The sequence below is a fragment of the Pieris brassicae genome, chromosome 2 (assembly GCF_905147105.1).
Source record: "Pieris brassicae chromosome 2, ilPieBrab1.1, whole genome shotgun sequence".
NCBI lineage: Eukaryota > Metazoa > Arthropoda > Insecta > Lepidoptera > Pieridae > Pieris > Pieris brassicae.
In genome coordinates this window covers 22,121,829-22,144,263 of record NC_059666.1, presented here as the reverse complement: position 1 = coordinate 22,144,263, position 22,435 = coordinate 22,121,829, and the positions used below count along the sequence as shown (strand labels likewise).

At 36.5% G+C, this 22,435-nt stretch overlaps 1 protein-coding gene across 1 annotated transcript in view; it reads right to left on the bottom strand.

Annotated features, from left to right (window-relative positions):
- The window catches only part of LOC123720840 (lysine-specific demethylase 3A), a 137,070-nt gene that overhangs the window by 3,102 nt on the left and 111,533 nt on the right, over nucleotides 1–22,435 (bottom strand). The window contains exons 9-14 of the mRNA XM_045677629.1: nucleotides 9,229–9,676; nucleotides 5,002–5,197; nucleotides 2,700–4,823; nucleotides 2,389–2,536; nucleotides 2,117–2,247; nucleotides 1,509–1,594 (exon numbers count right to left, since the gene is read on the bottom strand). Of these exons, the coding sequence (XP_045533585.1) occupies nucleotides 1,509–1,594; nucleotides 2,117–2,247; nucleotides 2,389–2,536; nucleotides 2,700–4,823; nucleotides 5,002–5,197; nucleotides 9,229–9,676 (3,133 nt within the window). The remainder of the gene's footprint in view (nucleotides 1–1,508; nucleotides 1,595–2,116; nucleotides 2,248–2,388; nucleotides 2,537–2,699; nucleotides 4,824–5,001; nucleotides 5,198–9,228; nucleotides 9,677–22,435) is intronic.

The following is a 22,435-nucleotide window of genomic DNA, read 5'->3' as shown; positions in this document are numbered from 1 at the left end:
GCATGTTATATAACAGTTGACAAACGTACTTTATAAATTAAAATCATGATATAAAAATAGACTGTCTAGTGACCTCATATCTGTACAATAATATAATAGATTAATGTAATAAATTAACATGGAAATAATAAACTTTAGGATAATTAAATCGTAAAGATAAATCATATGAACGTGAACAACTTATATAACTAAGAGGTCACGCGTCAGATCGAAGATGCACGTGACTATCAAGTGGGTTATTAGGAACGATGGCAGTACATAGGATGTTATGTGATAAAATTATATATACATATATTTCAATTTCTATAGCTATATAAGCTTTTGTTTTGGAATTTTTTTTCGTGATTTAAAAAAAATCTAAATAAATCAGTGGCGCTACAACCTTTTTAGGTCTAGGTCTCAGATTTCTGTATGTTTCATGATCGTATGTAAATCTAATAGGCAAGTAGGTGATCAGCCTTCTGTGCCTGACACACGCCATCGACTTTCGGTTTCCTTGCGATGTTTTCCTTCACCGTTTGACTCAATCTTAACCAGCCACTAAGCCAACACTGCACTTCAGCGATGTAATTGACTATATATCCATTTGGTTTACTCATAAAAATATTCTTTATAAATTGTTTGGAATTGTTTAGAACATAAAATTTACTTCCATTACAAACTTAATTACGTTATAAGTCGTCCTTTTTACTTATTGGGAAAATAGTAGTAATATTTCTTGGTTCATATGTATTTATTAAAATTCGTTTCACTATGTCTAACATTGCCACGTGATATTAGGTTAGCGAACACAACGCTGCATAGGTATTTTCCATTACCAATGGAATCTGACTTACTAAACCCGTAATGTAAATGAAAACGTATAATGAGCTCAACTAATGCCTGACTAAGGATTAAGTTATCAGTTGTATGTTTTCATGTAAATTTTATTACCATTTTGAAACGGTTCACGGATTTCAAAACAAAGATCTGATTACAACATTAATAGTTTGTATTGCGATATTTTCAACCATTTTTCGCATCATATTTCGGTAAATTCATTCTTTAAAAATTATTTAAAACAACTGTTAATATCATAATCCTTGTATCTTTTGTCTTTATTATAGCTACAGGTATGTTTGTCGTTGTACGGTTTTATAAATTTTGTGCTGTCAGGTTTTGTTTTGCTTTGCTCTGTATCACATTTTTTATTAGTAAAACTTTTTGTGGATACATCCAATGTGTTTATTGTATTGTCTAAACAGAATTATTTTTTTTATTGTATAGATGCATCTGTTTTGTTTCCAAATAAATAAATTGGCGAAATTGTATGTAATTATTGCATATGCCTACTCAGTATTGTAATACTGTGCTAACATCTTACAGGGCTTCATAGCTTTAACTCAGTGTACTATAGATATAAACTATATAAACTATATATATATATATATATATCTAATTCTAAGCTATAATTATTAGATAGCTATCAAAATATCAACCCTGCTTTAAAGTATAACATATATAATTACCCAAAAGAATCTCTTTCTCCATTGGTGGCATTGGCGTTGCTAGTCTCACTGGCCGGACTCGCACTAGCCTCTCCCGATGTTTTGGACTGAAATAAATAATATATATATACTTTATATAATTTAGAAATACTTAATCATAAGCCTCGATACTAATTTTTGAATTGGCATTAAGATCGTATTTCCTCCGATGAATTTAACAATATTTTATTGCCAAAATGGAAATACTAATAGATGATAGGTGAATGAGGCTGACGAAAACATAATGTAAATAATGAACTGATATCGAAGCTAAACTAAATACGTTAAATTAATAAGTATTTTTCATATATTAACAGTATACAACGCGATTTTGATAGTATCTCAACGCAAGCATACTGTTTGCCTCGTACCGTGATTTTCTAGGTGCGACTTTAACACTCGATGAACGAAAACATCGTGAGACAAAAAAATTATCACAAAACAGATACAGCAATCTGTAGCCAAGGCAATTAAGGGGGTTTTGGTTTTTTTGTGTGAAGGTTGGCATTATAGGGTAAACTTTGCCCCTACAACTATATTTTGTGGTTCATTTCTAACTTTAGAAAATTGTTATATATACAAAGTCTCACCTTATAACAATCAAGACAGACGACGAAACCACACTTCCCGCATGTCCAGTGGAAATTGAAGAGTGTCGTTTCACAAACGTCACAGATTTCTCTTACACCTTGGACCACGCGTTTCCATGCTATTGTCTTATCTGTGAACATTCATAATTTTTCAAGTCTGTTGCGAGGAAAAACAATTTTTACATTAAAATAAAATGTTTTGCGAGTGTTACAGTTAAAATATCTAAACGATTAATGGATTTAGGTTCGAAATGTAACAAGTTCGTCTTTACCTTCATTTAAATGATGCGATTCGGCTTCCTTCTCCTGTTGTAATAGTTCACAAAATTGGTCACCAATCTCTCTCAATAGGAAACAACTCATTTCTATATCCAATTCTGCTGCACCAGCTGATGATGATAACCATAATTTTTTGTCATCCTAAAAACGAAAAAAAAAAAAAACAATGACTTAAAAAAAATATCAAAACGCATTTAATTTTATTAATTGCTGTCGGTTGAGTTGTGACCAAGTTTCGAGATAGATTTTAATGTTTCAATTTATAATATTAACATGAGCAGCTTGGTTAAAGAATGTTATTTACCTCTTCGGCGTCTTTGTACGGATCGGAAAATCCAGCTATAGCTAATTGTCTATTCTTTGCATATTTCAGTCTTCGAAAAGCGTAGAAGCGGCAAAATATGTTCGGCATGTCTTTGTCGCGTTGAGCGGGGGACCAGCGACACTCGCGGCACTTTGCTAGCCTGGGGGCGACTTCGAAACACGGACCGTTCTGGAGAAAGGACTCCGTACCGGGCTTCGGTCGCGCCGTGGAGGGAGTTCTTCTAGGAGGGTCTTCCCTTCTCCTTCCCCCCCGTCCTCCTCCTCGGGTTCTTCGTCCGCGAGCTCTGCTCCCGCCACGCTTACTGGAAGTACTACCGCTACCACTCCCGCTCCCAGCCGAATCGGAGTCCTTATCGTCACTTTCTTTATCACTTTCACTTCCACTCTCTGACGCTTTCTTTTTTTTTGGCTCATCGTTCGCCTTCTTCACGGCCCCCTTTTTCCGTTTCGCCTTAGGGGGCTTTCTCTTCGGCGGCGAACTGGGCTCACGGTCTGAACTAGAGCTGTCCTCTTCGACGTCGTCCACTCGGCCGTTCACTTCTTTGGGCTTCCGAGGCTTCGACGTTTTCCGCGCGCCTCTCTGAATAGACTTTGCCGCGACCGGAACGACAATATTAGAACTTGAATCATCCGGTTCGGAAACTCGGCTGAGTGTCATAGGTAGAGTAATGCAGGTGCCACCACCGCCGGAACAATCGCCTTCCCCAATAGGTGCCGTCTCGTGTCTTTGAAGCCAGGCTTTTTTTCCTAAATGTCTTACGGGAGCGGCACCGTCGCGTGGACTAGGTGAGGCAATTTTAGCCGGAGTGTCGCTTTCCGCGACTGTAGTGACTGGTGGAGTAGCGGGCGGGGCGGGAGGAGTCGACGTCGTGCTGATCGGGGGTGATGAGGGTATTTGTGGTATCGTCGCCGGCGCGGGACTCGCCGATGGCGTTATCTGAGGAGCGGGGGAGGCGCCGGCGGCTTTCTCGGGGGTTTCCACACTGCCGTCGGCCGAAGGAACTCTAACATCACAGGGTGGGCCGGGCGCCTGAGGGGCCGGCTCGGAACCTAAGGGCGTTCGGCCTACGCTCGCCGCCGCCGCTATCAAGGGCTCCGGGGCGGGACTGTCTAATCGCCGTCTTTTTGGGTCCGCATCAGAAGATTCGAAAGGACACCGTCTTCTAGGCGATAGCCGATCGGGGTCTTCCCGCGTCATCCCGAGATCCAACGGCTGCGTTTGACAGGGAGAAGTCGACGTAGCGGTATCTCCGTGTGCTCTGGGAGGCGGTCTAGGTTCCGGGGTTCGCGAATGCGCTACCGGGGGTGGTCTCGTTCGAAGCGCCGGCGAATACGCTGACGGTGGAGGATACGGTACCGGTGGCAGCTCAGCCTTTGTTAATTGAAGCGGTGGTTCCACTGCAATACCGAAATGTGCAGGGCTGGGGGAATTGCTCGGTTTTCCATAGATGTGAGGTGGCGCCGGACTCGACACTTTTGGTTTGACTGGAGGCGCCGTTTGGTAATATCCCGCGGGGGACCTTTGAGGAGGCGGCGGTTGATATAACCGACGGTTCTTGTCTTGGGCAGGAAGAGCCGCATGAGGTTGCGTTTGTAACGCGGGATGCGGATGTGGTGGCGCGTGAGGCGATAAACCTGTCCGATACGGCCGAGAGAGATAGTGCGGAGACGGCTCGCTTCTCGGTTTGCTGGGATATGGATGCTTCTGTTCCAAATGGATCTGTTTAGCGTCATGTTTGACTATCACAGAATTTTTTTCAGGGACGAGGGGAGGTGGGGCTGGTAGATGTTGATCTTTGAGCTTATCGTACCGGTATAGGGGGTAATTGTAGGACGCAAAATTTGGTTCGCTTTTCGGAAGGCCGGGAAGAGGGGGTTTGTCCGACTTGGAGAGGGTATGTCTAGGTGTGTGTTGGGAATGGGGGGAGTGTGGAGCATGAGGATTGTGTTGGGTATACTCGGTTTGCGAGAGCCGGTCGGGAGGATGCGCCGGAGGCGAGTAATAGGCGCGTTCTTGCGCCCGGAGCCTGTCATGCTCAGGGCCTGAGCCTCCTCTGTTAGGCGCTATATTATTGAGAAGCGACCAGGACATATTCCGCTCCCGCTATAAAAGAAATACCACCAATTACGAAACGTTTCAATTATTAATGTCTCGAATTAATCATTGCATAATTACTATTTCATGCTTAAAAGACGGATTATACAGATGTTAAACGCTGTAGTATGAGATATTTATTAAATTGCCTACTCCAAACATATGAAAACGTATCGGAAGTACTGACCTTTTGATTCGCTAGCCTCAGAGATTCCTCAAAATGCCTCGAAACTAATTTTGATGCTGCATTTTCCTGTTCTCTCCTTTCCTTCTCCTCCCTTTCCAGTTTCTCCCTCTCACGTTCTCTTTCCCTCTCTATCCGTTCTCTCTCCTTTTCTTTTTGTTGCTTTTCATGCTCTCTTTGCTCCTGATCCCTCCTTTCCCTATAAAACAAAATACATTGAATATACTGTTAACTTTTCTATATTTATAGTTCATAATATTATTAGAATAAAATATATTTTATAGCTATATTTATCATTTGTTTTGTAAAAAAATATAGCATCAAATTCCTATTAAAATTACTTTGTTACAAGGTCTCCTCGATCTCGTCGTAATTTAATACCGGAAACGCGATATAACCAGAGGAAATGAAATGATAAGACGCCAAGGACATTTGGGTATAATATTATTGTTGCTACAAAATATACTAGTAATCGTACCTCCGCTGATATATATTAAGAGTAAAAACAGTCAATCTAAACTAAAATAATTATGGTTCGTATAAGTTTGAATTATGAAATTAGGTCAAGGTCATTGACATTGGAAATAAATTTAACTTACGAGTAATATGTAGAAAATAACGACTATCGAATTATTGATAACTTACAATTTGAGCGCATGACGTATTGTATACATAATAACATTGGTATTACGATTTAGACAACAATTTTAAAAAGTAATGTTTAGAACTTTCCATGTAAAGCAATTTACGAGCGATACTAATTTTATTACGTGCATGGTAATTCAATTATACTGATAAATAGCATTTGAAATGTCACTTTGTGTTGTCCATGGTAATGCGTTGGGATACGAAAGAGTATATCAGACTGGCAGTTATATACTTTTTCGTATGCCAACACCTGACTGTAAGGCTGAAGTATCCAGTAAATTGAGAGTTAAAATAGGACTTACAATGATAACACAGCGAAATGTATTAGAGTGAGCAGGACAATGAATTAGTCAACTTCGTCTATTGTATTGACGTCGGTTAAAACGCTGAAGAAATATTTTATGGTTAACACCATGATTGTTAATCATAAAAGTTAAAAAATACAATAATCTATATTGGCTTATTATTTACTTGTGTCAAGTTGACGTCTTAAATGTATATTTAAGTAAAGAACCAAATAATCTCATCCATAAATTGGTTTTTGTAATATGTATTTTTGACATATGACATTGCGGTGCAGGCGCGAACTAAATACTTTGTCCAAGCCACGACTGTCATTATGACAACAGATAAAGCTCGATAAAACTAATCGTCTTAGATCACAGATTATATTCAGTAGAAATCGAGAGAGTGATAAAATGTAAGCTCGTGATTGAAACCGGAGATACAAGTTATCTTTTTCATATCAATCACGATAGAAAAGTATTATGTCAAAATTTACTATATTTAGACAACTATGTAATACTAATCAGTAATCAGCACATTTTATGAAATGTAATAGTTAAAAATAGAACTAATTACCTGTAATATTATTATTATTTTGTTTTGAAATGTTTCATTTTGGGATGCCATATACTTTTCTTGGCCGGTATAAGCGTCGCTGTCACCGATTATCAGTATCAGTATTGCCAGTAAATAAAATTTAACCATTATAAGGGGAATAATTTATAGTCACGCAGGCAAACTTAACAATTTATTGAAAGGTATCAATAAAACAATGTATACTTGTATTTATAAGTTACAATTCTAGGTTAAACGTGACACAAACTTAGGAACAACTGATATGATAGGTTTTGTTACCTGTACTATTAATATAAAATCGTTTAATATAACTAGCTAAAACTTTGCCATTGTAAGGAATAAAAATAATTTATTGTACGCCAAGAAATTGAGAGCCAACCGATGTCAGTCTGACATTTCAAAATGGCGACGGTAGTACCAATTTCAGCCGCCGGCCAAGAAAAGTTTGACAAAACAATGAAAACATTTCATTGTATATTATTAAAATTATTTTTCCAAACTGACGAAGCTGAAGTACTACAGTGAAATGGGTTATAATTTCGGCCTGTTTTCTTACTCTACTACCTACAATAATTACACAGGCCCTTTTATGGCAATGTAAGTTAGTGATTTTTTCTAGGCTTCTTCTACATGTAAGAAAGTTGTCTTTTTATATTTAGTAGTAGCCGTACGTATGTAGTCCAGCAATAGCCAACAAGGAATTGGACAGACACATGCTGCATCTGTTACACTGATAATTTTACAAGTCGGTGATCAGACTTCATCCTTGTCGTTGAATGGAGAGGCTAATGTTGACGGACATCAAGAGGCCGAGACGAATGATCAGCCGTAGATCTCCGAGTCTACGTAATGTCAAATCATTACGATGGCTTTCCTCGAGCGTTTTCTTTTGTGCAAAGAAAGAAAATCATGACGCTATCAATTATACGGTTGACCACTGATTTGCATATATGTATTCCGCTACCCCTATGTTTTGAACTGTAGGTAAAAAGTTGAAGGTCATTGAGGTCAATTCAAGTAATTAATTACTGAACACCACATTAATATTAAATTGTATTCTATTTTTGCCATCCTAGGCCAAGCTCAAATTTGATTTAGTTATAACAATGATCTACTTTTGGATATCCAGCTACATCGGCATTTCTACATTAAAATAATAGATTTTGTTTTCTTTATTTTAGTAGTATAAACATAAGCTCAAATAGTAACCATAACGCACTAAACAAGAAACAAAATGTGTGTTGTAGTCATCAACTTTTAGAGACCTTCAAAAATGTACAAATCTTCAGATATATGGAGAGCTCTTTCAAACTCATAACTCCAACTATTTAGAAATTTTATTCTGAAAGAATTCTCTTTTTTACAAGATTTTGTCTAAATCTAGCAAATCAAAAATCAAATGATAGATTTGGGTTTCACAAAATAATAATAAGATTTAAAAAGAAATGGCGTTAAGCATACATATGTAAAACAATTGTAAACACACATTTGAATGTAAGTATGTTCCAAATTGAATGAACATGTAACCGAAATTAGTCTCTATTAAATTAAAACTCTAGGTATGTAGTAACAGCTGGTTTTCTGGAATTGATTTGTCCCAATTATATGAGCTGTACTTTTCTATTATACTAGCTGTGTAAGGCAACAAGAAACTAATTAAAAATACAACAAGTTATATGTCCGTGTCAAAACCTATGAATATTTCAATTTGCTTATTCTGTATGTGAAAGGAGAATATTTAAAAATATATAGATTGACTAATCTTTGCTGGATGGATGTTAATGAGAAAAAGCACAACAAAAATAATAAAGTTCTATTAATTGAAATATTATATAATTATTTTTTTATAATGTAAACATACTTTAACTATCACAAATTATATAAATTATATGCTTTTTTATAAAACGCATATAACAATATTAATGTCATGATGACATAGCCAAACATTGATAATGGAATATAAGAAAAATATACAAAAACCAAATGATCACTTCAGCGTATAAAGGTATATATTATATATGTCTGCCTATTAGCTATATATAGCAATATGATTAAATAATAACAGAACAAAAACTAGTTAGTATGTTATTCGTAAAACATAATAACCTCAAATAGTTATTACTATGCTATACTCGAATATAAGAATTTCATTTCATATATTAACTAAATGTGTGACATTTGCGAAAACCTCTTGTTTTTTTTTTATGGCATGGAAACGACATTGTGGCCCTCCTCTCTCCTATCGGAAACTGAAGGCGGAAATGGACATCTTTTTGGACCTTGATCTCTAATTTACCTTATTGTTTTAAAAGTTGTAGTATATAAGTAACCTTGAAAAGTTTTATTAACAGGAAGATATTTCTATCTTATCTTATGTTTATTTTTAAATCGTTTTATCATTCTGAGATGGCATGACATACATAAATGAGTATTTAAACTTATCTCGTAAAGATAACAATGTGCAAATATTGTATTTTATATTACTTAAACAAAGCGTTTGTTTTTACCATGATAATACACTTAATTAACCATTTCGTTCGGTATTTAATATATTTTTCTACTGAGCGCCTACGATGCTGAAAGATTTCTAGCTGAGAAGTTAATCTCTCTACTTTTAAGAACTTTTAGAATCTCCTTTTTTATTTTCTACTACTACTTAATGTTACATACATGTTCAAGCAAGAGACATTACCTTGAATTGTATAAGCAATTAGGACTCACCGTAACAGTCTTTCATGTCTCTCTCTATCGAAGTTGGCGGCCGCAAGGTAGTCGTCCGCGATGGCATGATGCAACGGCGCATGCAACGGTGGCTGGTAGCGCTGTTTCCACAGCAGCTCGCCCGCGTAGAGCGAGGGCGGCGGTGGCGGCAGATGCAGCAGGGGCGGTGGCGGACCACCTCCGTAGCCATGGGCCATCCCTCGCCACTCCTCCACGGAACTGGCCGAGCCGCCCGAACGCACACCACTCACGCCCGAGTCGGACCGATCGTCCGCATCTCTCGCGCTCACTATCACACAATCGTCCTCCTCGGAGGCCACGGCGCTGGCAACATCCGCGCCCACACTCACTTCACTCTTAACTTCACTTTCTTTTAACTCCACGGGCGTTAAGCACTTTTCCTCACTGGCTTCCACCACATCACTTGCACTCACACTTTTTGTGGCACCTGCAACAAGAGAGAATGCGAATTAGTTTATGTTGATATTCAGGAAGCCTTCTAGAATGCCAAATCCAATCAAGATCTTATTGCAACATCAGCAGATTAATTATATTATTCAGAGAAAGTGGCACTGATCACTGTCATTTTGCCAAGTAAACGTGGAAGTCTACGTCAGTCTGTGGCATGTCGGCTTAAATAAACACATTTGGGATAAAGCCAACATTTCACTCATTCATTATACGCCAATCGCTCGGTATAATTGACCGCGTCTTACCTTCGAATATCGCATACCAATGGCTGAACAAAAATCGTGTAAAAAAAACAAGTACAAATCGAGAAGTCTGTTGGTTTTCGATCATTGGTAAACCTTGATTATAATTATTACATCAGTTACTTTCAAAAGCGTGCAACGACTATTATAAATGGTGCCTGCCGTGGGCGTGACAAGAATAAAACTGAAGTCACGTTCCTTCAACTTTATTACAAGTGACAAACCGGAACAGGAAGATGACAGAGGGATGTATTGAGAAAAAATGTTTGGCATTTGGCAGGGTTTCGCTGTATATACACGTGAATAACTGGATGCTGGCCAAGAAGTGTTGCCAAATGTTTGATATGTATGCATTTTTGGCAATAAATCTAGATAAAGATGACAGATCGAATATACAATGACAGCATCGTTGAATACGCCGACTTAAACATTAAAACGTTTTCGAAAGGCCAATTAATTTAGCTTATTTACATACACAAACATTACAAAATTCAAATTCTTGGAAATAATTAAGTAGATACCTATTAGCATTCGACACGAAATCGACACAGACGTGTGTGCGAAACGAAGAGTACAAAAGAATTTTAATGAGTAGCCGTTAGCGTCGATCCGCATTTACATAATTGCCAGTATAAAATTGATCAAAAGAGTTGGATCTCTATTCTCTGGAGTGCATAATAATAATTTATCGAGATACTGTCGCAAAGCGGACTTGGAACTGGTATTACCAGTTTGTTTCAAGACAGCATAACCATTTTGCACCACACAGCTTAAACGATTAATTGGTTTTCAAAACCCGGAAACGATAGGTAAACAATTATTACATCTACATTAGCGGTAACCGACGTTATCAACTATCGATTGACTCAAAAAACAGGTAAGCATATAATGTACAAAACATTGTTACTGTTAAGTTAGAAAGATGGGAGAAAACAAAACGAACTTCCACTAAACAAATGACTATTGAAAATGTGTAAACAAAAGAGTCTCGACTCGAGACAATGGCGCAATGATCAACGGGCTGGTACAATGGGGTAACAAATAACTGGCCGGTAAGAGTAACTACGACAGACTGATTGACAAGACAAACGCTGAGGCGGAACCGGTGAGAGCTTTTCATTAGCTAGAAAGGAATAGCAAAAAGTTGACACAAACGCACGGCGGGGTAAATATTGCTATTGAATTATTCATAGCGAACCGAATGTTGCAAATGTCTCACAAAAATGGCGATGTTAATTCGACACGCAAACATGGTATGTAGGTTATGTTATGTTAAATGATTCTTCGAAATACCAAGTTTTATGTAGAACTATGTTGAATGTTTAACCACAAACGAGGATCCTGTCTGAATTATTCATTGTAATTAATTATTTAACAACAATTGTCGTTAACGAGTCATACGAAGTAATAATGTTGTCATTCCTTAAAGTCATAAAAAGACTTCAGTGCCTTATAATTTTATACTGTTAATAAATCTCTACCTACGACGCAATTATAAGATATATAACCTATAATTTCTGAATAGTCATTCTAGTCAATGACAAAATCATAAGCCCACCGGATATATTTGTATTGTTATCTATAGTCTGTACCATCAATATAACTCGTAAACTAAAGCCAACCGATCGTAACTATCAGATGTATCGCAGAATCTCGTTAAAACCATTAGTGCATGTCGAGTCGTGAAGCGTGTAATGAAACACTTCCACTCGGACAATAACCGCTCGTTAATGGGACACTACAGAATACAGAGCTTTCTCTGCAACATAATTGCATTACGTTATATAATACGACACATACGCGACTTAATTGCATTATCTTGACCTGCAAACTTTCGTAAATTGACTTTAGCATGACCAGTGCGTAAAATCAAAATGACGTTAAAAAGTAGTTACATAAATTTTTGTTCTTATTGGAAAGCACTGTTTCTGTTCTGTGTGTGTTTTCCAATTGTTGGAATAGTATTGTAAGGAAATCTATACGGTTTGACTGTCAAAATTCGTCGACGTATTAACACACGGATATTCGAGAAATGTACCGTAAAGTTGGTAAGCCCGTGCTTATACCGACAAAATAACGTTAAGAGCTAATTTGGGCATTACATTAATACTTATTTGTCATTGAAAAACATGTTTAGAAGGCATTTACAATACCTAAAACGAATATCGTATACTAATTCCTTATTTATACACATAAAAGAGTGAAATATTATTTGTTTTACGCCGTTATTTACCTAGAATCTACTCTATTGCGCAATGTATAGGTGAAGAATGCGGAGGCGGTCTCTAATCTTCTTAACATCTCACGATATAATGCTCGTGACTCAATATACGATAACTAGATTCTTGATAGCCTATGTGCCTTTAGAAAGTACTTGAAATGAACTTAGTTGGTTCAACTTACATTATTTAGCCCTCGGGTTTGATTATTGATTTTATTCAATTAGAATGCGTACCTATTTGATAATATATTTGTAATTGGTTTGGTAATGGTGGTGACAGACACTTTTAGATATTACCAATGAGTATGAGTAGCACATGTTATAGTTTCCTCACAAGACTTTTAATAGTAGGTAACCAGGTTAAAAAGTTTAATACTCACTTTTGGTTGATATATTAACGCTATATGCAGTTTTCAATTACCATGTGTAAAACACTAATATGACTGAAGCGAATATCTAATAAAAAATCACAATGTTCAAACTTCAAAGTCACACAATTATATCCGTGCTAAAAATAGGAATCCTCAGTGATGACCGTTGAAAATTAAAAACAATCCACACGATTGCGTCCTTGAATGCGGTCAGGAAATTGTACGAAGTAACCAGGCGTTCACCTGCACTCACACACACACACAGCTCTAGAAGGCTACACGTTAATTGCACAGAGATGATCTATGCTGAAATGTAGCTTAAAGTAGAACAGACGTGCTAAAGCCTCGGCGGCGCACAAAGAACTGAAACGCGGAGAAGTGGTGGCTGGTGGGGCGGGGGGAAAGGGGGGCGCCAGTCTCACTGCTCGACGTAGCACAACGTAGCAACAAGTGAACGGCAATGCGGGTGTGAGGAGGGCAGAGGGATGGAAATGGGGAGCTCTCCCCGCGCATACAGAGAGCGCACCTGACGGCAATGCAATGCATGTAGCACCCGTCTATACGTCCACCAATATATTCACTAGACCGGCTACGATAACATAACAGGAAGAGCAGATGTTGATAATCACGATGTGCGTCCGACTTTGGCGTAATGACACACCATTTATGGCTTTATGTAACTGGCAATACTAGCAACGTGTCCATAAATCGTATGTAAGAAGGAAATTTTAAGTGCTAAAATATTTGGTCATAGATAACGGTTTTTAAATACGACTAATTAATAGTTCTAAGTAGGTGCATTTCTGTGATAAAATATAAACGTGTTTATGAAAATATAACTTATCTGGAATATGAAACAATTGCTTTGGTAATCTACTTATCGCTACGTGATAATAGGATTAAATGAATGTATTATAAAGTTGTTTACAAAAAGATAACATTATCTTTGTAACAAAGAATTTTTGTGCAAAATATAATTTCGTCTGATGAAAATAAACGTTTATTTATAGCCGTGGTGTAATTTAGAGCAACATAAACAAAATATCGATCGTTGACCAACATGCCGGGTGCTTTAACAACTGCCAGCTATTTGGCAAACATCCAACTATTCCGGTAAAGTCTATACGACCCGCTTGTGTTTATGACGCGGAATAGCAAATAATTCTCACGTTTAATATCTTATTATTGGAATTAATAGACCTGAGCAAAAACCTGTTTTGATTTAAGATTGAATTACAACACTTTCCATGACCGCGTTACAATGCGTGTTTTTGCCGGATGATTGGTCGAGTAAAAAGGTAATTAACTTTTTCAGTGTTACAGCCTACAGAGTTGTTCATTATATCTCTAATTATAGCTTGGCCAATTCAGGTACGGAATTTAACGTAATCGTTAAAGAATTAGACAAATAAATAGAGTTTAGTTAATTTTCATAAATGGTAACATGATTCTAATACGTATCTCGCATTGAGCGCTGTCAAATATGTCAAACTTCATACAGAAAAAATGGTTTGACAGCTGTGGAAACTAGATTTAATTCCAGAAAGTAAACGTACGTACGTTAGTAGGGCCCAACTACAGTTTGTTAGCAAGAAACGTAAAAACATGGTGCTTCTATTTTGGCCTTGCGCTACTCATGTTAGCGGTTATATGCGAATGCTACTTGCAATTTCCAAACGAACCTCCGTGAACCCATATTTTAATATAATTCGTTCCAAATAGCCATAATAAAACTAAATACACGATCGCAATAAACCCACACGACGGGAATTTGTTGATAGGAAACGCAAACAGTTGATAACCTGGTGTTAGATAAGTATATTATCTAAATAATGTCAAATGATAAGGATGGCAATTATAATTGGATATTGGACAACAAAAAATAACTGTGTTTATTGTCTATGACCAGATTATAAACGGTTATTTGTTAGCGTACAGCTGCCAACGTAATGTCAAAGTTGAAATATTTCGCGAAATAATATAAAATGTTTTATAAATAAATTTGTAAAATCATAATCAGGAATAATCCTAGGGTTAGAAGACAGAGTAAATAGAAGAAAACATGCCCATCTCCTACCTCCTACGTTTGTGTATATGCCGTTAAGGCCTCGGTAAAATGCGAGAGAATATAATAGCAGAGATTCTGGTCCTTTGGAGGCAGGGGATGCGTAAATGTATTTCCACCTCGGATATAAAAAAATGCAATTAGAAGTGACGTCAAGTGTTGTAAGCTCGAGCGTGCGACGCGTGGGAGAAAACTTTATAAATGAAAGAGGTTTACAAACACAGAATGTTTGCGATTGGCTCGAACAATGAGTTATTCAACGTTATCAATAGCTAACACAGCTGCGACGAGGCGTAGACGATATAGATTGAATTAATTTGACGACTGCGTGATGCAATAACAATGAATCATTATGACATTTTATGGACATCATTGTAAAAATACCTCGCATTCGCTTTGTTTACGACTGTGTATAATCAAATAATACTATGTTCATATAGAGTCATAATTGAATGTTCCATTAAAATCTAATTTAATTTACAACTCACCTATTACTATGAGGGTCAAACAAACAATTAATGAAGGAAAAATTGTTATTATATTCACGATTGTATATATTCTTATTTCGTCATGTTATCAAGCACAAGACCGGTCAGCGATCGTATGTCAAAAACCGCACAGCGCAATAAATTGTCTCGTAAACATTGCCGTTCGGTCGCATTCATGCATAATTGATGAGGGTTCGGGCAAACTCGTGGATTCCAGTCGGTCACGACTCGGCCGAATAGTGCGCCTGCGGCAGCCATTTTGTAGAGCCCGTCCGCCCTGCGAGGTATGAATACATATTTATAATGTAATCGCCTAAAATAATGAAAACGTTTTCCGTTCGTTCCTATGATATAAAACGTACCTGTAAATATCGGTGCGTAATTTAGTTTTTTTTAGCTATATAGATTTTTGTTTAAATAATATATTTGAAGAGCTTGTTGTATTTATGTCTTTATTGTTATGAATTATCCAAGAATATATTTACCTCCCATTTAAGGAAAATACACAGAGAATGTTTTTGTAACGGAAAATACCACTAATGTCATTTACATTATTAAAACTAATTGTACACAAATTATTAAACACGAAAACTATTTATCGTACAATGTTTGATAGTCAAGCAAGTGAGATTTTGCGCTGATGCGTTGCGGTTAAGGCCTACGGCAGAAAGCTCATTATGATGAAAGTCTACCGCCGCTTTGAAAGGGGAGACGTAATACGAAATGAAACATGCCTGCTCGTCTGCTCGCAACCGCAATAGCTTACAAAGTACCAAAGCCTATGACCTCAGTCTCAACTTGTCTAACCAGTACCACCAATACCCTGAAATTATCCTCATGAACAATTTTAAGACATATTCAAATGTGCGTTGATACAAAACAATTGAGTACACATTTCCTGTCGTGTATTGCGCAGTATTTATGGCTATACACGCTGGCATTATAACTGAAGAGTAGACAGTTTGTATGTGACGATATTTATTGTGGGAATCGAAACTTCATGAGTAGGCACTCTCAGTTTACTGCATACACATCTAATTAAACAGCGACCATGCACTTGTGTATAAATAAAACACCCATTTCACTGTATAAACGAAAAAGGGCGTAGTTTTGGAAAATAAATCGCGATCGAATGAAATCGTTCAGCGGTAACCCGCTATACATCACAGCCGATCCGCTCAAATCCTCTCCATGCCACCCTATACAACACAAAGCATTAAGTCTTTCGTATTAACGCTTAAAAGCTGTTATCAAGAGTTTTCCTTAGAAATAGCTGCCGCACGGTAATTTGGATATTTGCCAAGTAATGTTTCGACACGTTACACTGGGTTCTGTTATCGGATATCTAGCGAAATGTGCATGTAACGATTTTAACATACATTGCTCCGCAGTCTCTACTCTGCCAACTCTCAACTGTACAAATATCGTACTTTAAATATTATATTCCTAGACGCTGCGAAGTTTAATCCCTTCCTATAAGCTAACGCGTTTAGTAAAAACGCCCTTGTGTATTTACCGCTGATTCAGAATACAAGTAAATCATGAATAAACAAATAAAAGATATACCTGCACCATCTCAATAAAATTATTGCAAACCTGAAGAACCGGTTTTGAGGTGGTAAGCGACTTACTGACCTTTTCAATATTATTCTTAACAGCCTATTTAAAACCTGTGCCTCTGTCAATTACACCGCTTTATCTCGTTTGATATTATTATTGCGAAATAAAATTTCAAACCACACAAGGCTAACTGTGAAAAGGCTCTGAAAGGAAATGTCACAATTTAGCTGGCTCTGGGGAGTTCGCTCGAGGGAGAAAGGGTGAAGCCCACCCACTAAACGATCCTTGTGTTTACGTTGTCGCCCATGAATCGAGCCACTACCGGGGAAAACTTTGATTAGTTAATCTTTATTTATAGTAACAAGATTTGTTTCTATGCAGCGCTGAGTTATCACTTTTATTCGGCTTATCAGCGACGGAAATGTTTGCCGTGACTTGCCCCAATTTAACGGCTGATAAGGGGATTCAATTAGATATCTTATCGCTATCACAATGTTGTGTGTGCTCGCTAAACATCACATCTTATCTTTTATTAAATACTCGAGCCTTTGATCTTCACGTAGCCAATATAATAACGGTACCAGGCTTCCGCTCCCAGGCGATTGCCATGACAACGGGTCGATCCATTATGTTATTTATTCTCACAGACGGCTACCCTATTGAGCAGCTGATTTCTTTCGTAGAGCGTAATAATTCGACTGCTTTTTGCGGCCCTTTCAAATTTGTTACGAAAACTTGCAATTTTTCTCTCCGTATTACTATACTAACTAGTAGAAGTAATAACTTAGGTAATGCTAATGTTATGTAGCAGAAAATAATCTAATACATTTGCATGCATTTGGCTAATAATATTTCTATTAATTGCTTTTAATCAAAGTGGAATGAAACACCTGATTGCAAAACTAGGTTGATATTATGCGGGTGACAATGTGAAATGTTTTTCATCATTCAATATTAGCCCTTATACAATCGCTGTTATGAATGGTGAATTTACACAGGTGTCATTTCGATGTGTGCATTGAAATCCTACGTCAACCGAAGGGTTGTGTCGGGGAGGGACCGCAAAGAACGCCAGCCCTCCCGTTACCCTCTTAATTTTTATTCACGTATCAAAGGAAAACATTGACGGTAGATAGGGGACGTCGAGGGGAATTATTATTCTTGTAAACGACTGATACAGCATTGCCTTTGTCACAGGAATGTGGCAATTCAACCATACTCAGTTGCGTGATGCACACTTATTAGGTCAATATTGTAATGTAGAAATATTCCATGTATAACTTTTTATTGTTAACAATAAGCGAGAGAGACAATTGACTTATTCCGACGATAAATAATCCGTGCGATGCGATATTTGTGTGAAAAAACAATTGTTACCTGTTTACAATAGATTCTTCGCGGAAACGCTATTCAGATGTTACATGAAGATTATTCCTAGTTTACATTTCGCTGAGACCATTGTATTAACAACGGTACGCGGATGACATCATCGAATTCATAATTGTTTGAATAATTACATAGCGAATGCAGTCGTAGCGTTTTATTAATGCAAGAACTGATGACTATCGAGAATTTTAAAGGAAAGAGCTGATTGAAACAATACATTCAATGTAAGTGTCAGTTGTGTTAAAACGGCGAAGCAAGGCCAACGATATCATGCGCAAATCGACAAGTTTTATGTAGGCCAGAGGGACTGTAGTTGAGTAGCATTCCTTTACATTTGCAGTAGCGCGATTTACGATCAAGATAGTTTCGTTTTCACGTTCGAATGGCTCTGCGCATTTTGTCCATTCGTGTTCTATAATGGCCGAATCGTGACCGATGAAAGATGATCTCTGATGGTTCAATAGGTCGCTATTATTATGTACTGTAAATGACGACGACGACGTGGCGTGGGAGGCCTCCTTAGTTTTGTCGTTGTTTTTTTTATATTCTTGTCGGGTATTGAGGCGTGACGAGCATGACGCCTGCAGTCTTTATCCATAGACGAGTTGCGCAATGAACGGGACAGAGCTAACTTCGTATTCCGCGGACGCCATTGTGAATTCACTTTCTCAACCTACATTATTGTTAATCAACAATAAAGAGTCGTGTGCTAGAAACGCTAAATGTTTGTCGTCATCTGAGGTTAAAGATTTATGAGTAATAACAATTTCTAATTTTACCAATAAATTTGGTTATAACTAATGATATAAGAATAACTTAGACAAAAGGCGTGATGGCCTAGTAGCTTCAGCGTGCGGCTCTCACCCCTAAGATCGTAAGTTCGATCCCCGGCTTAGCACTAATGGAATTTCTTTCTATGAGCGCATTTAATATTCGCTCAAACTGTCAAGGAAAACATCGTAAGGAAACCGGCTTGCCGTAGACCCAAAATGTCGACGGCGTGCGTCAGGCACAGAAGGCTGATCACCTACTTGCCTATTCGATATATAATTGATCATGAAACATATACAGAAATCTGACTGATATTATTATTATAGATACTATAGAAACCTTAAGACAGCAATATTGAAAACTTTGAGTACGAAATTTTAAATCACGATGTAACAGGAATTTTAAAAATAATTATACATAGCGTTTTTCTATTTACAACTAGTAGTTAAACAGAAGTATAACGAACAATTTTTAAAATTATAGTCGATACACAGATTACTGATGTGATGCAAATTTTTATTTAACATTGGCTCAATGAAAATACAAATGAAATCGGATTCAGGAGTTATATAAAAAATACATAATTCACACAAATCTTTAACACATAAGCTTATCGCTGTACAATTTAAGTGTGTAAACATTCGAAAAACATATTTTCAACTTAAATATTGTGAGTGACGTGATTTGACAGCGCCAGATTATATTTTACTTTTCTTTAGATATACCTATTTTGGCAATAATATATATTAAATGAAGTAAACGATAAAAACATCTGCTTGCGTATGTACAAATTAAAAACAATTCCATAATGTATATATGTAAATGTTCTTAAGAGGAAAACCTATATGATGGTTCTATTTTCATAAAAGCCGGTTGCGAAAACATGTTGATAATAAAATTAACATAATTAGCTATTTTATTCTACCGTATATATATATAAAATTTAACTGTGAGACAAAACAGATAACATAAAATATAGGTAAACCTTATTATATGTTCTCTGTGTTAACATTTGAAACGTCAGTGAAAGTTGTTGAAAGTAATAAATAATTTATATAACTTCCTAACTAACAAAATATTGTCTTTGGAAATTTCAACTAATCTGTTCATGATGAGGCTACGTCAAAATATAATGAATACTGAAAATGGATTAAACGATTAAGCCAGAATTATGCTTCCAAAACGAAATCAAATGAACAATAATCGTGGGAACTAATAATCGTTATAGTCATTAACATTAAAAGGTAGTTCTGAACAAGTCCTACCATTAGCGTTCGAACTGATATAACTCCTTCGAAATTCCAATAAAACCGGTCCAAATTTGCAATTGAATTAATTAACAGTCCGGAAATTGAGATCACGATTTCTTTTTTAATTCTGAGTCAGTTTATGAAGCCTTGATATAGTTTATTATTTTTATTCATAAGTTTCACTATTATTAAATGAAACAGACATTGCCTCAGCAACTGTGGGCGTCCATAAATCATGCTTAATTAAATGTCGAGGTTCTTGACTTCGTAATAAATCCGGTAGACTTCATAGTTTTAATAAACAAAATCGCTTCTCAGTTACACTTCGGTGATCTTACTCAGATGAGGTCCTATTCGTACGTATTATTAAATCTTTTATTATTTCAGATCTTTAACCGCCTTAAACTGTACACTGCTGCTACTAAGCCTGTATCTGTTTCATAAATATTATTACGTTCTTCATCTCCTTCAGTCCCACTGTTCATTTCTGAAGGTCATATTAGTGGCGCCACATAACTTCCTCCACACTCCCCTGTCTTCAGTAAGTCTCTATTCCTGGGTGATACCCGTAATAGCCTGGTGCACTCTGCCAGTGCCATTTTTTCTAGGCTTTCTGGATCTCTGCGTGTTGTCATGTCCAAATTCAATACGTCGGTAACTGTGTCTCTTAAGACGGTTTTTGACTTAGTCTGGACTGTTATTTCGTTAACAATTTATTATCTCATTCAATCACATTAAATTTAATTTAACTGTTCTGTAATATTCTTATACGTCTCTCAGTCGAATCGTGTTTATGGTTTGATATTTTATACAAAACTTTACGCTAATTTACTTAAAGTTTATAAGCATATATTTATTGTTACAAAATAAGCTACCAATACCAATTACTCCAATACGGTAATTACATTTATCACATAAAAAGACAACACAATCCAACAGAAATGGATTAATTTTTATTACAAAAAGACCAACTATAAATTACCTATACTAGGAATATGATTCAGTTCATTCAACGGACAATTAAAAGCGTATGTTAATCTATGCCGTTCGGTAATTATTTCCATACATCATGTTACATTTTATGAAACTTACCAATGTAAATGATAGTTATATTGGTGACGAGTTAAGTACATTACTACCATTCCCGTATTGTTCTTAAATTAATTACACCATTACACAACTGCAATGTGGCGTCACGATGCCTATTTGTGCTAGCGTTCATTTGCCAAAAGCTATTAATTACTGACGGAGAATAGAATATCCCGGCGGCTAATCCCCCGGAGACGGCAACGTTGATTAATGTGTTCAAATCTTTTTATACTATAATGTACGCCTTCATAGTTCAGTTTGTTGTAAATGGCTTGTATTGAATTCAATAGTGTCTAGGTGGGTTTTAGTTCAACTTCTGTTTAAGGCTAATTGTGCCAAAAAAGAGGGTATTTGAAAACTAATTATTTACAGAAACGGGTCCAAAACTGGTGAAGTTATTAACCTCGGTATAAAGGTGACCTTAGAGTAACTAATTGAATCTTCCTTCTTTACTCGAGTGATTAACATGTTAAGGAAAGTAATTGTAACAGTGAAGAAAGTTATGTTTTTGTGTCTACCCTCTTGTGCCATATATAGTTAGGAATGTAATTTGTGCTTGGTTATAGTAAATTATAATTTGTTACATGTGTCATTCAGTGGGTATTTCCGACAGGTGTAGTCCCACATTCGCCTAAAACCTTAAGATTTTACTGCGCAAACGCACCTTTGATATAAAAAGTTACGTTACGATGTGTATACGCGAATAACCTTCTTCTGGGTTAGCCGAACGTAAATAGCCTCGCATCCGTTTCAAACGTAAATAAATTATAAACGTTGAACAGAAGCAAGCTTTAAATAGTGAATTCTATATAAAATCCTTGATTAACGAAACAATTCTTTGACATCAAGCTAAATAGGGTTAAACAGGGAACATTTTCTCCTGTTTATCCCTATTAAGCCTTAACCTACCAACACTTTTCCTTTCTCTGTAATCCTAGAGTTACTAAGGCTAAAAGTCTTCTATACTTTAATGGTCCGGTGAATAGGCAATCTCGCTCTTACAACTTTATTACTAACATAAATAAAATATTGATAAATTTTACAACAATCTTAGAGAAACTTTGTTACTTAACTATCATTCATTAATGAGGTTTGAGTTTCTATTTAGTGTTAGTTATTATATTTTTTTGTTTTAATTTGTGGTAGGTGAATGAATACAATTGATGTGTATGTGTGTAAAATTTGTTATGTATTTTCTTGTATAATTTTATGCATTCACGTTGTTTTAATACTTAAAGATCAATAAATAAAAAAAGACAGTAAACTTAATTACTTGTAATAAATACATGTAAA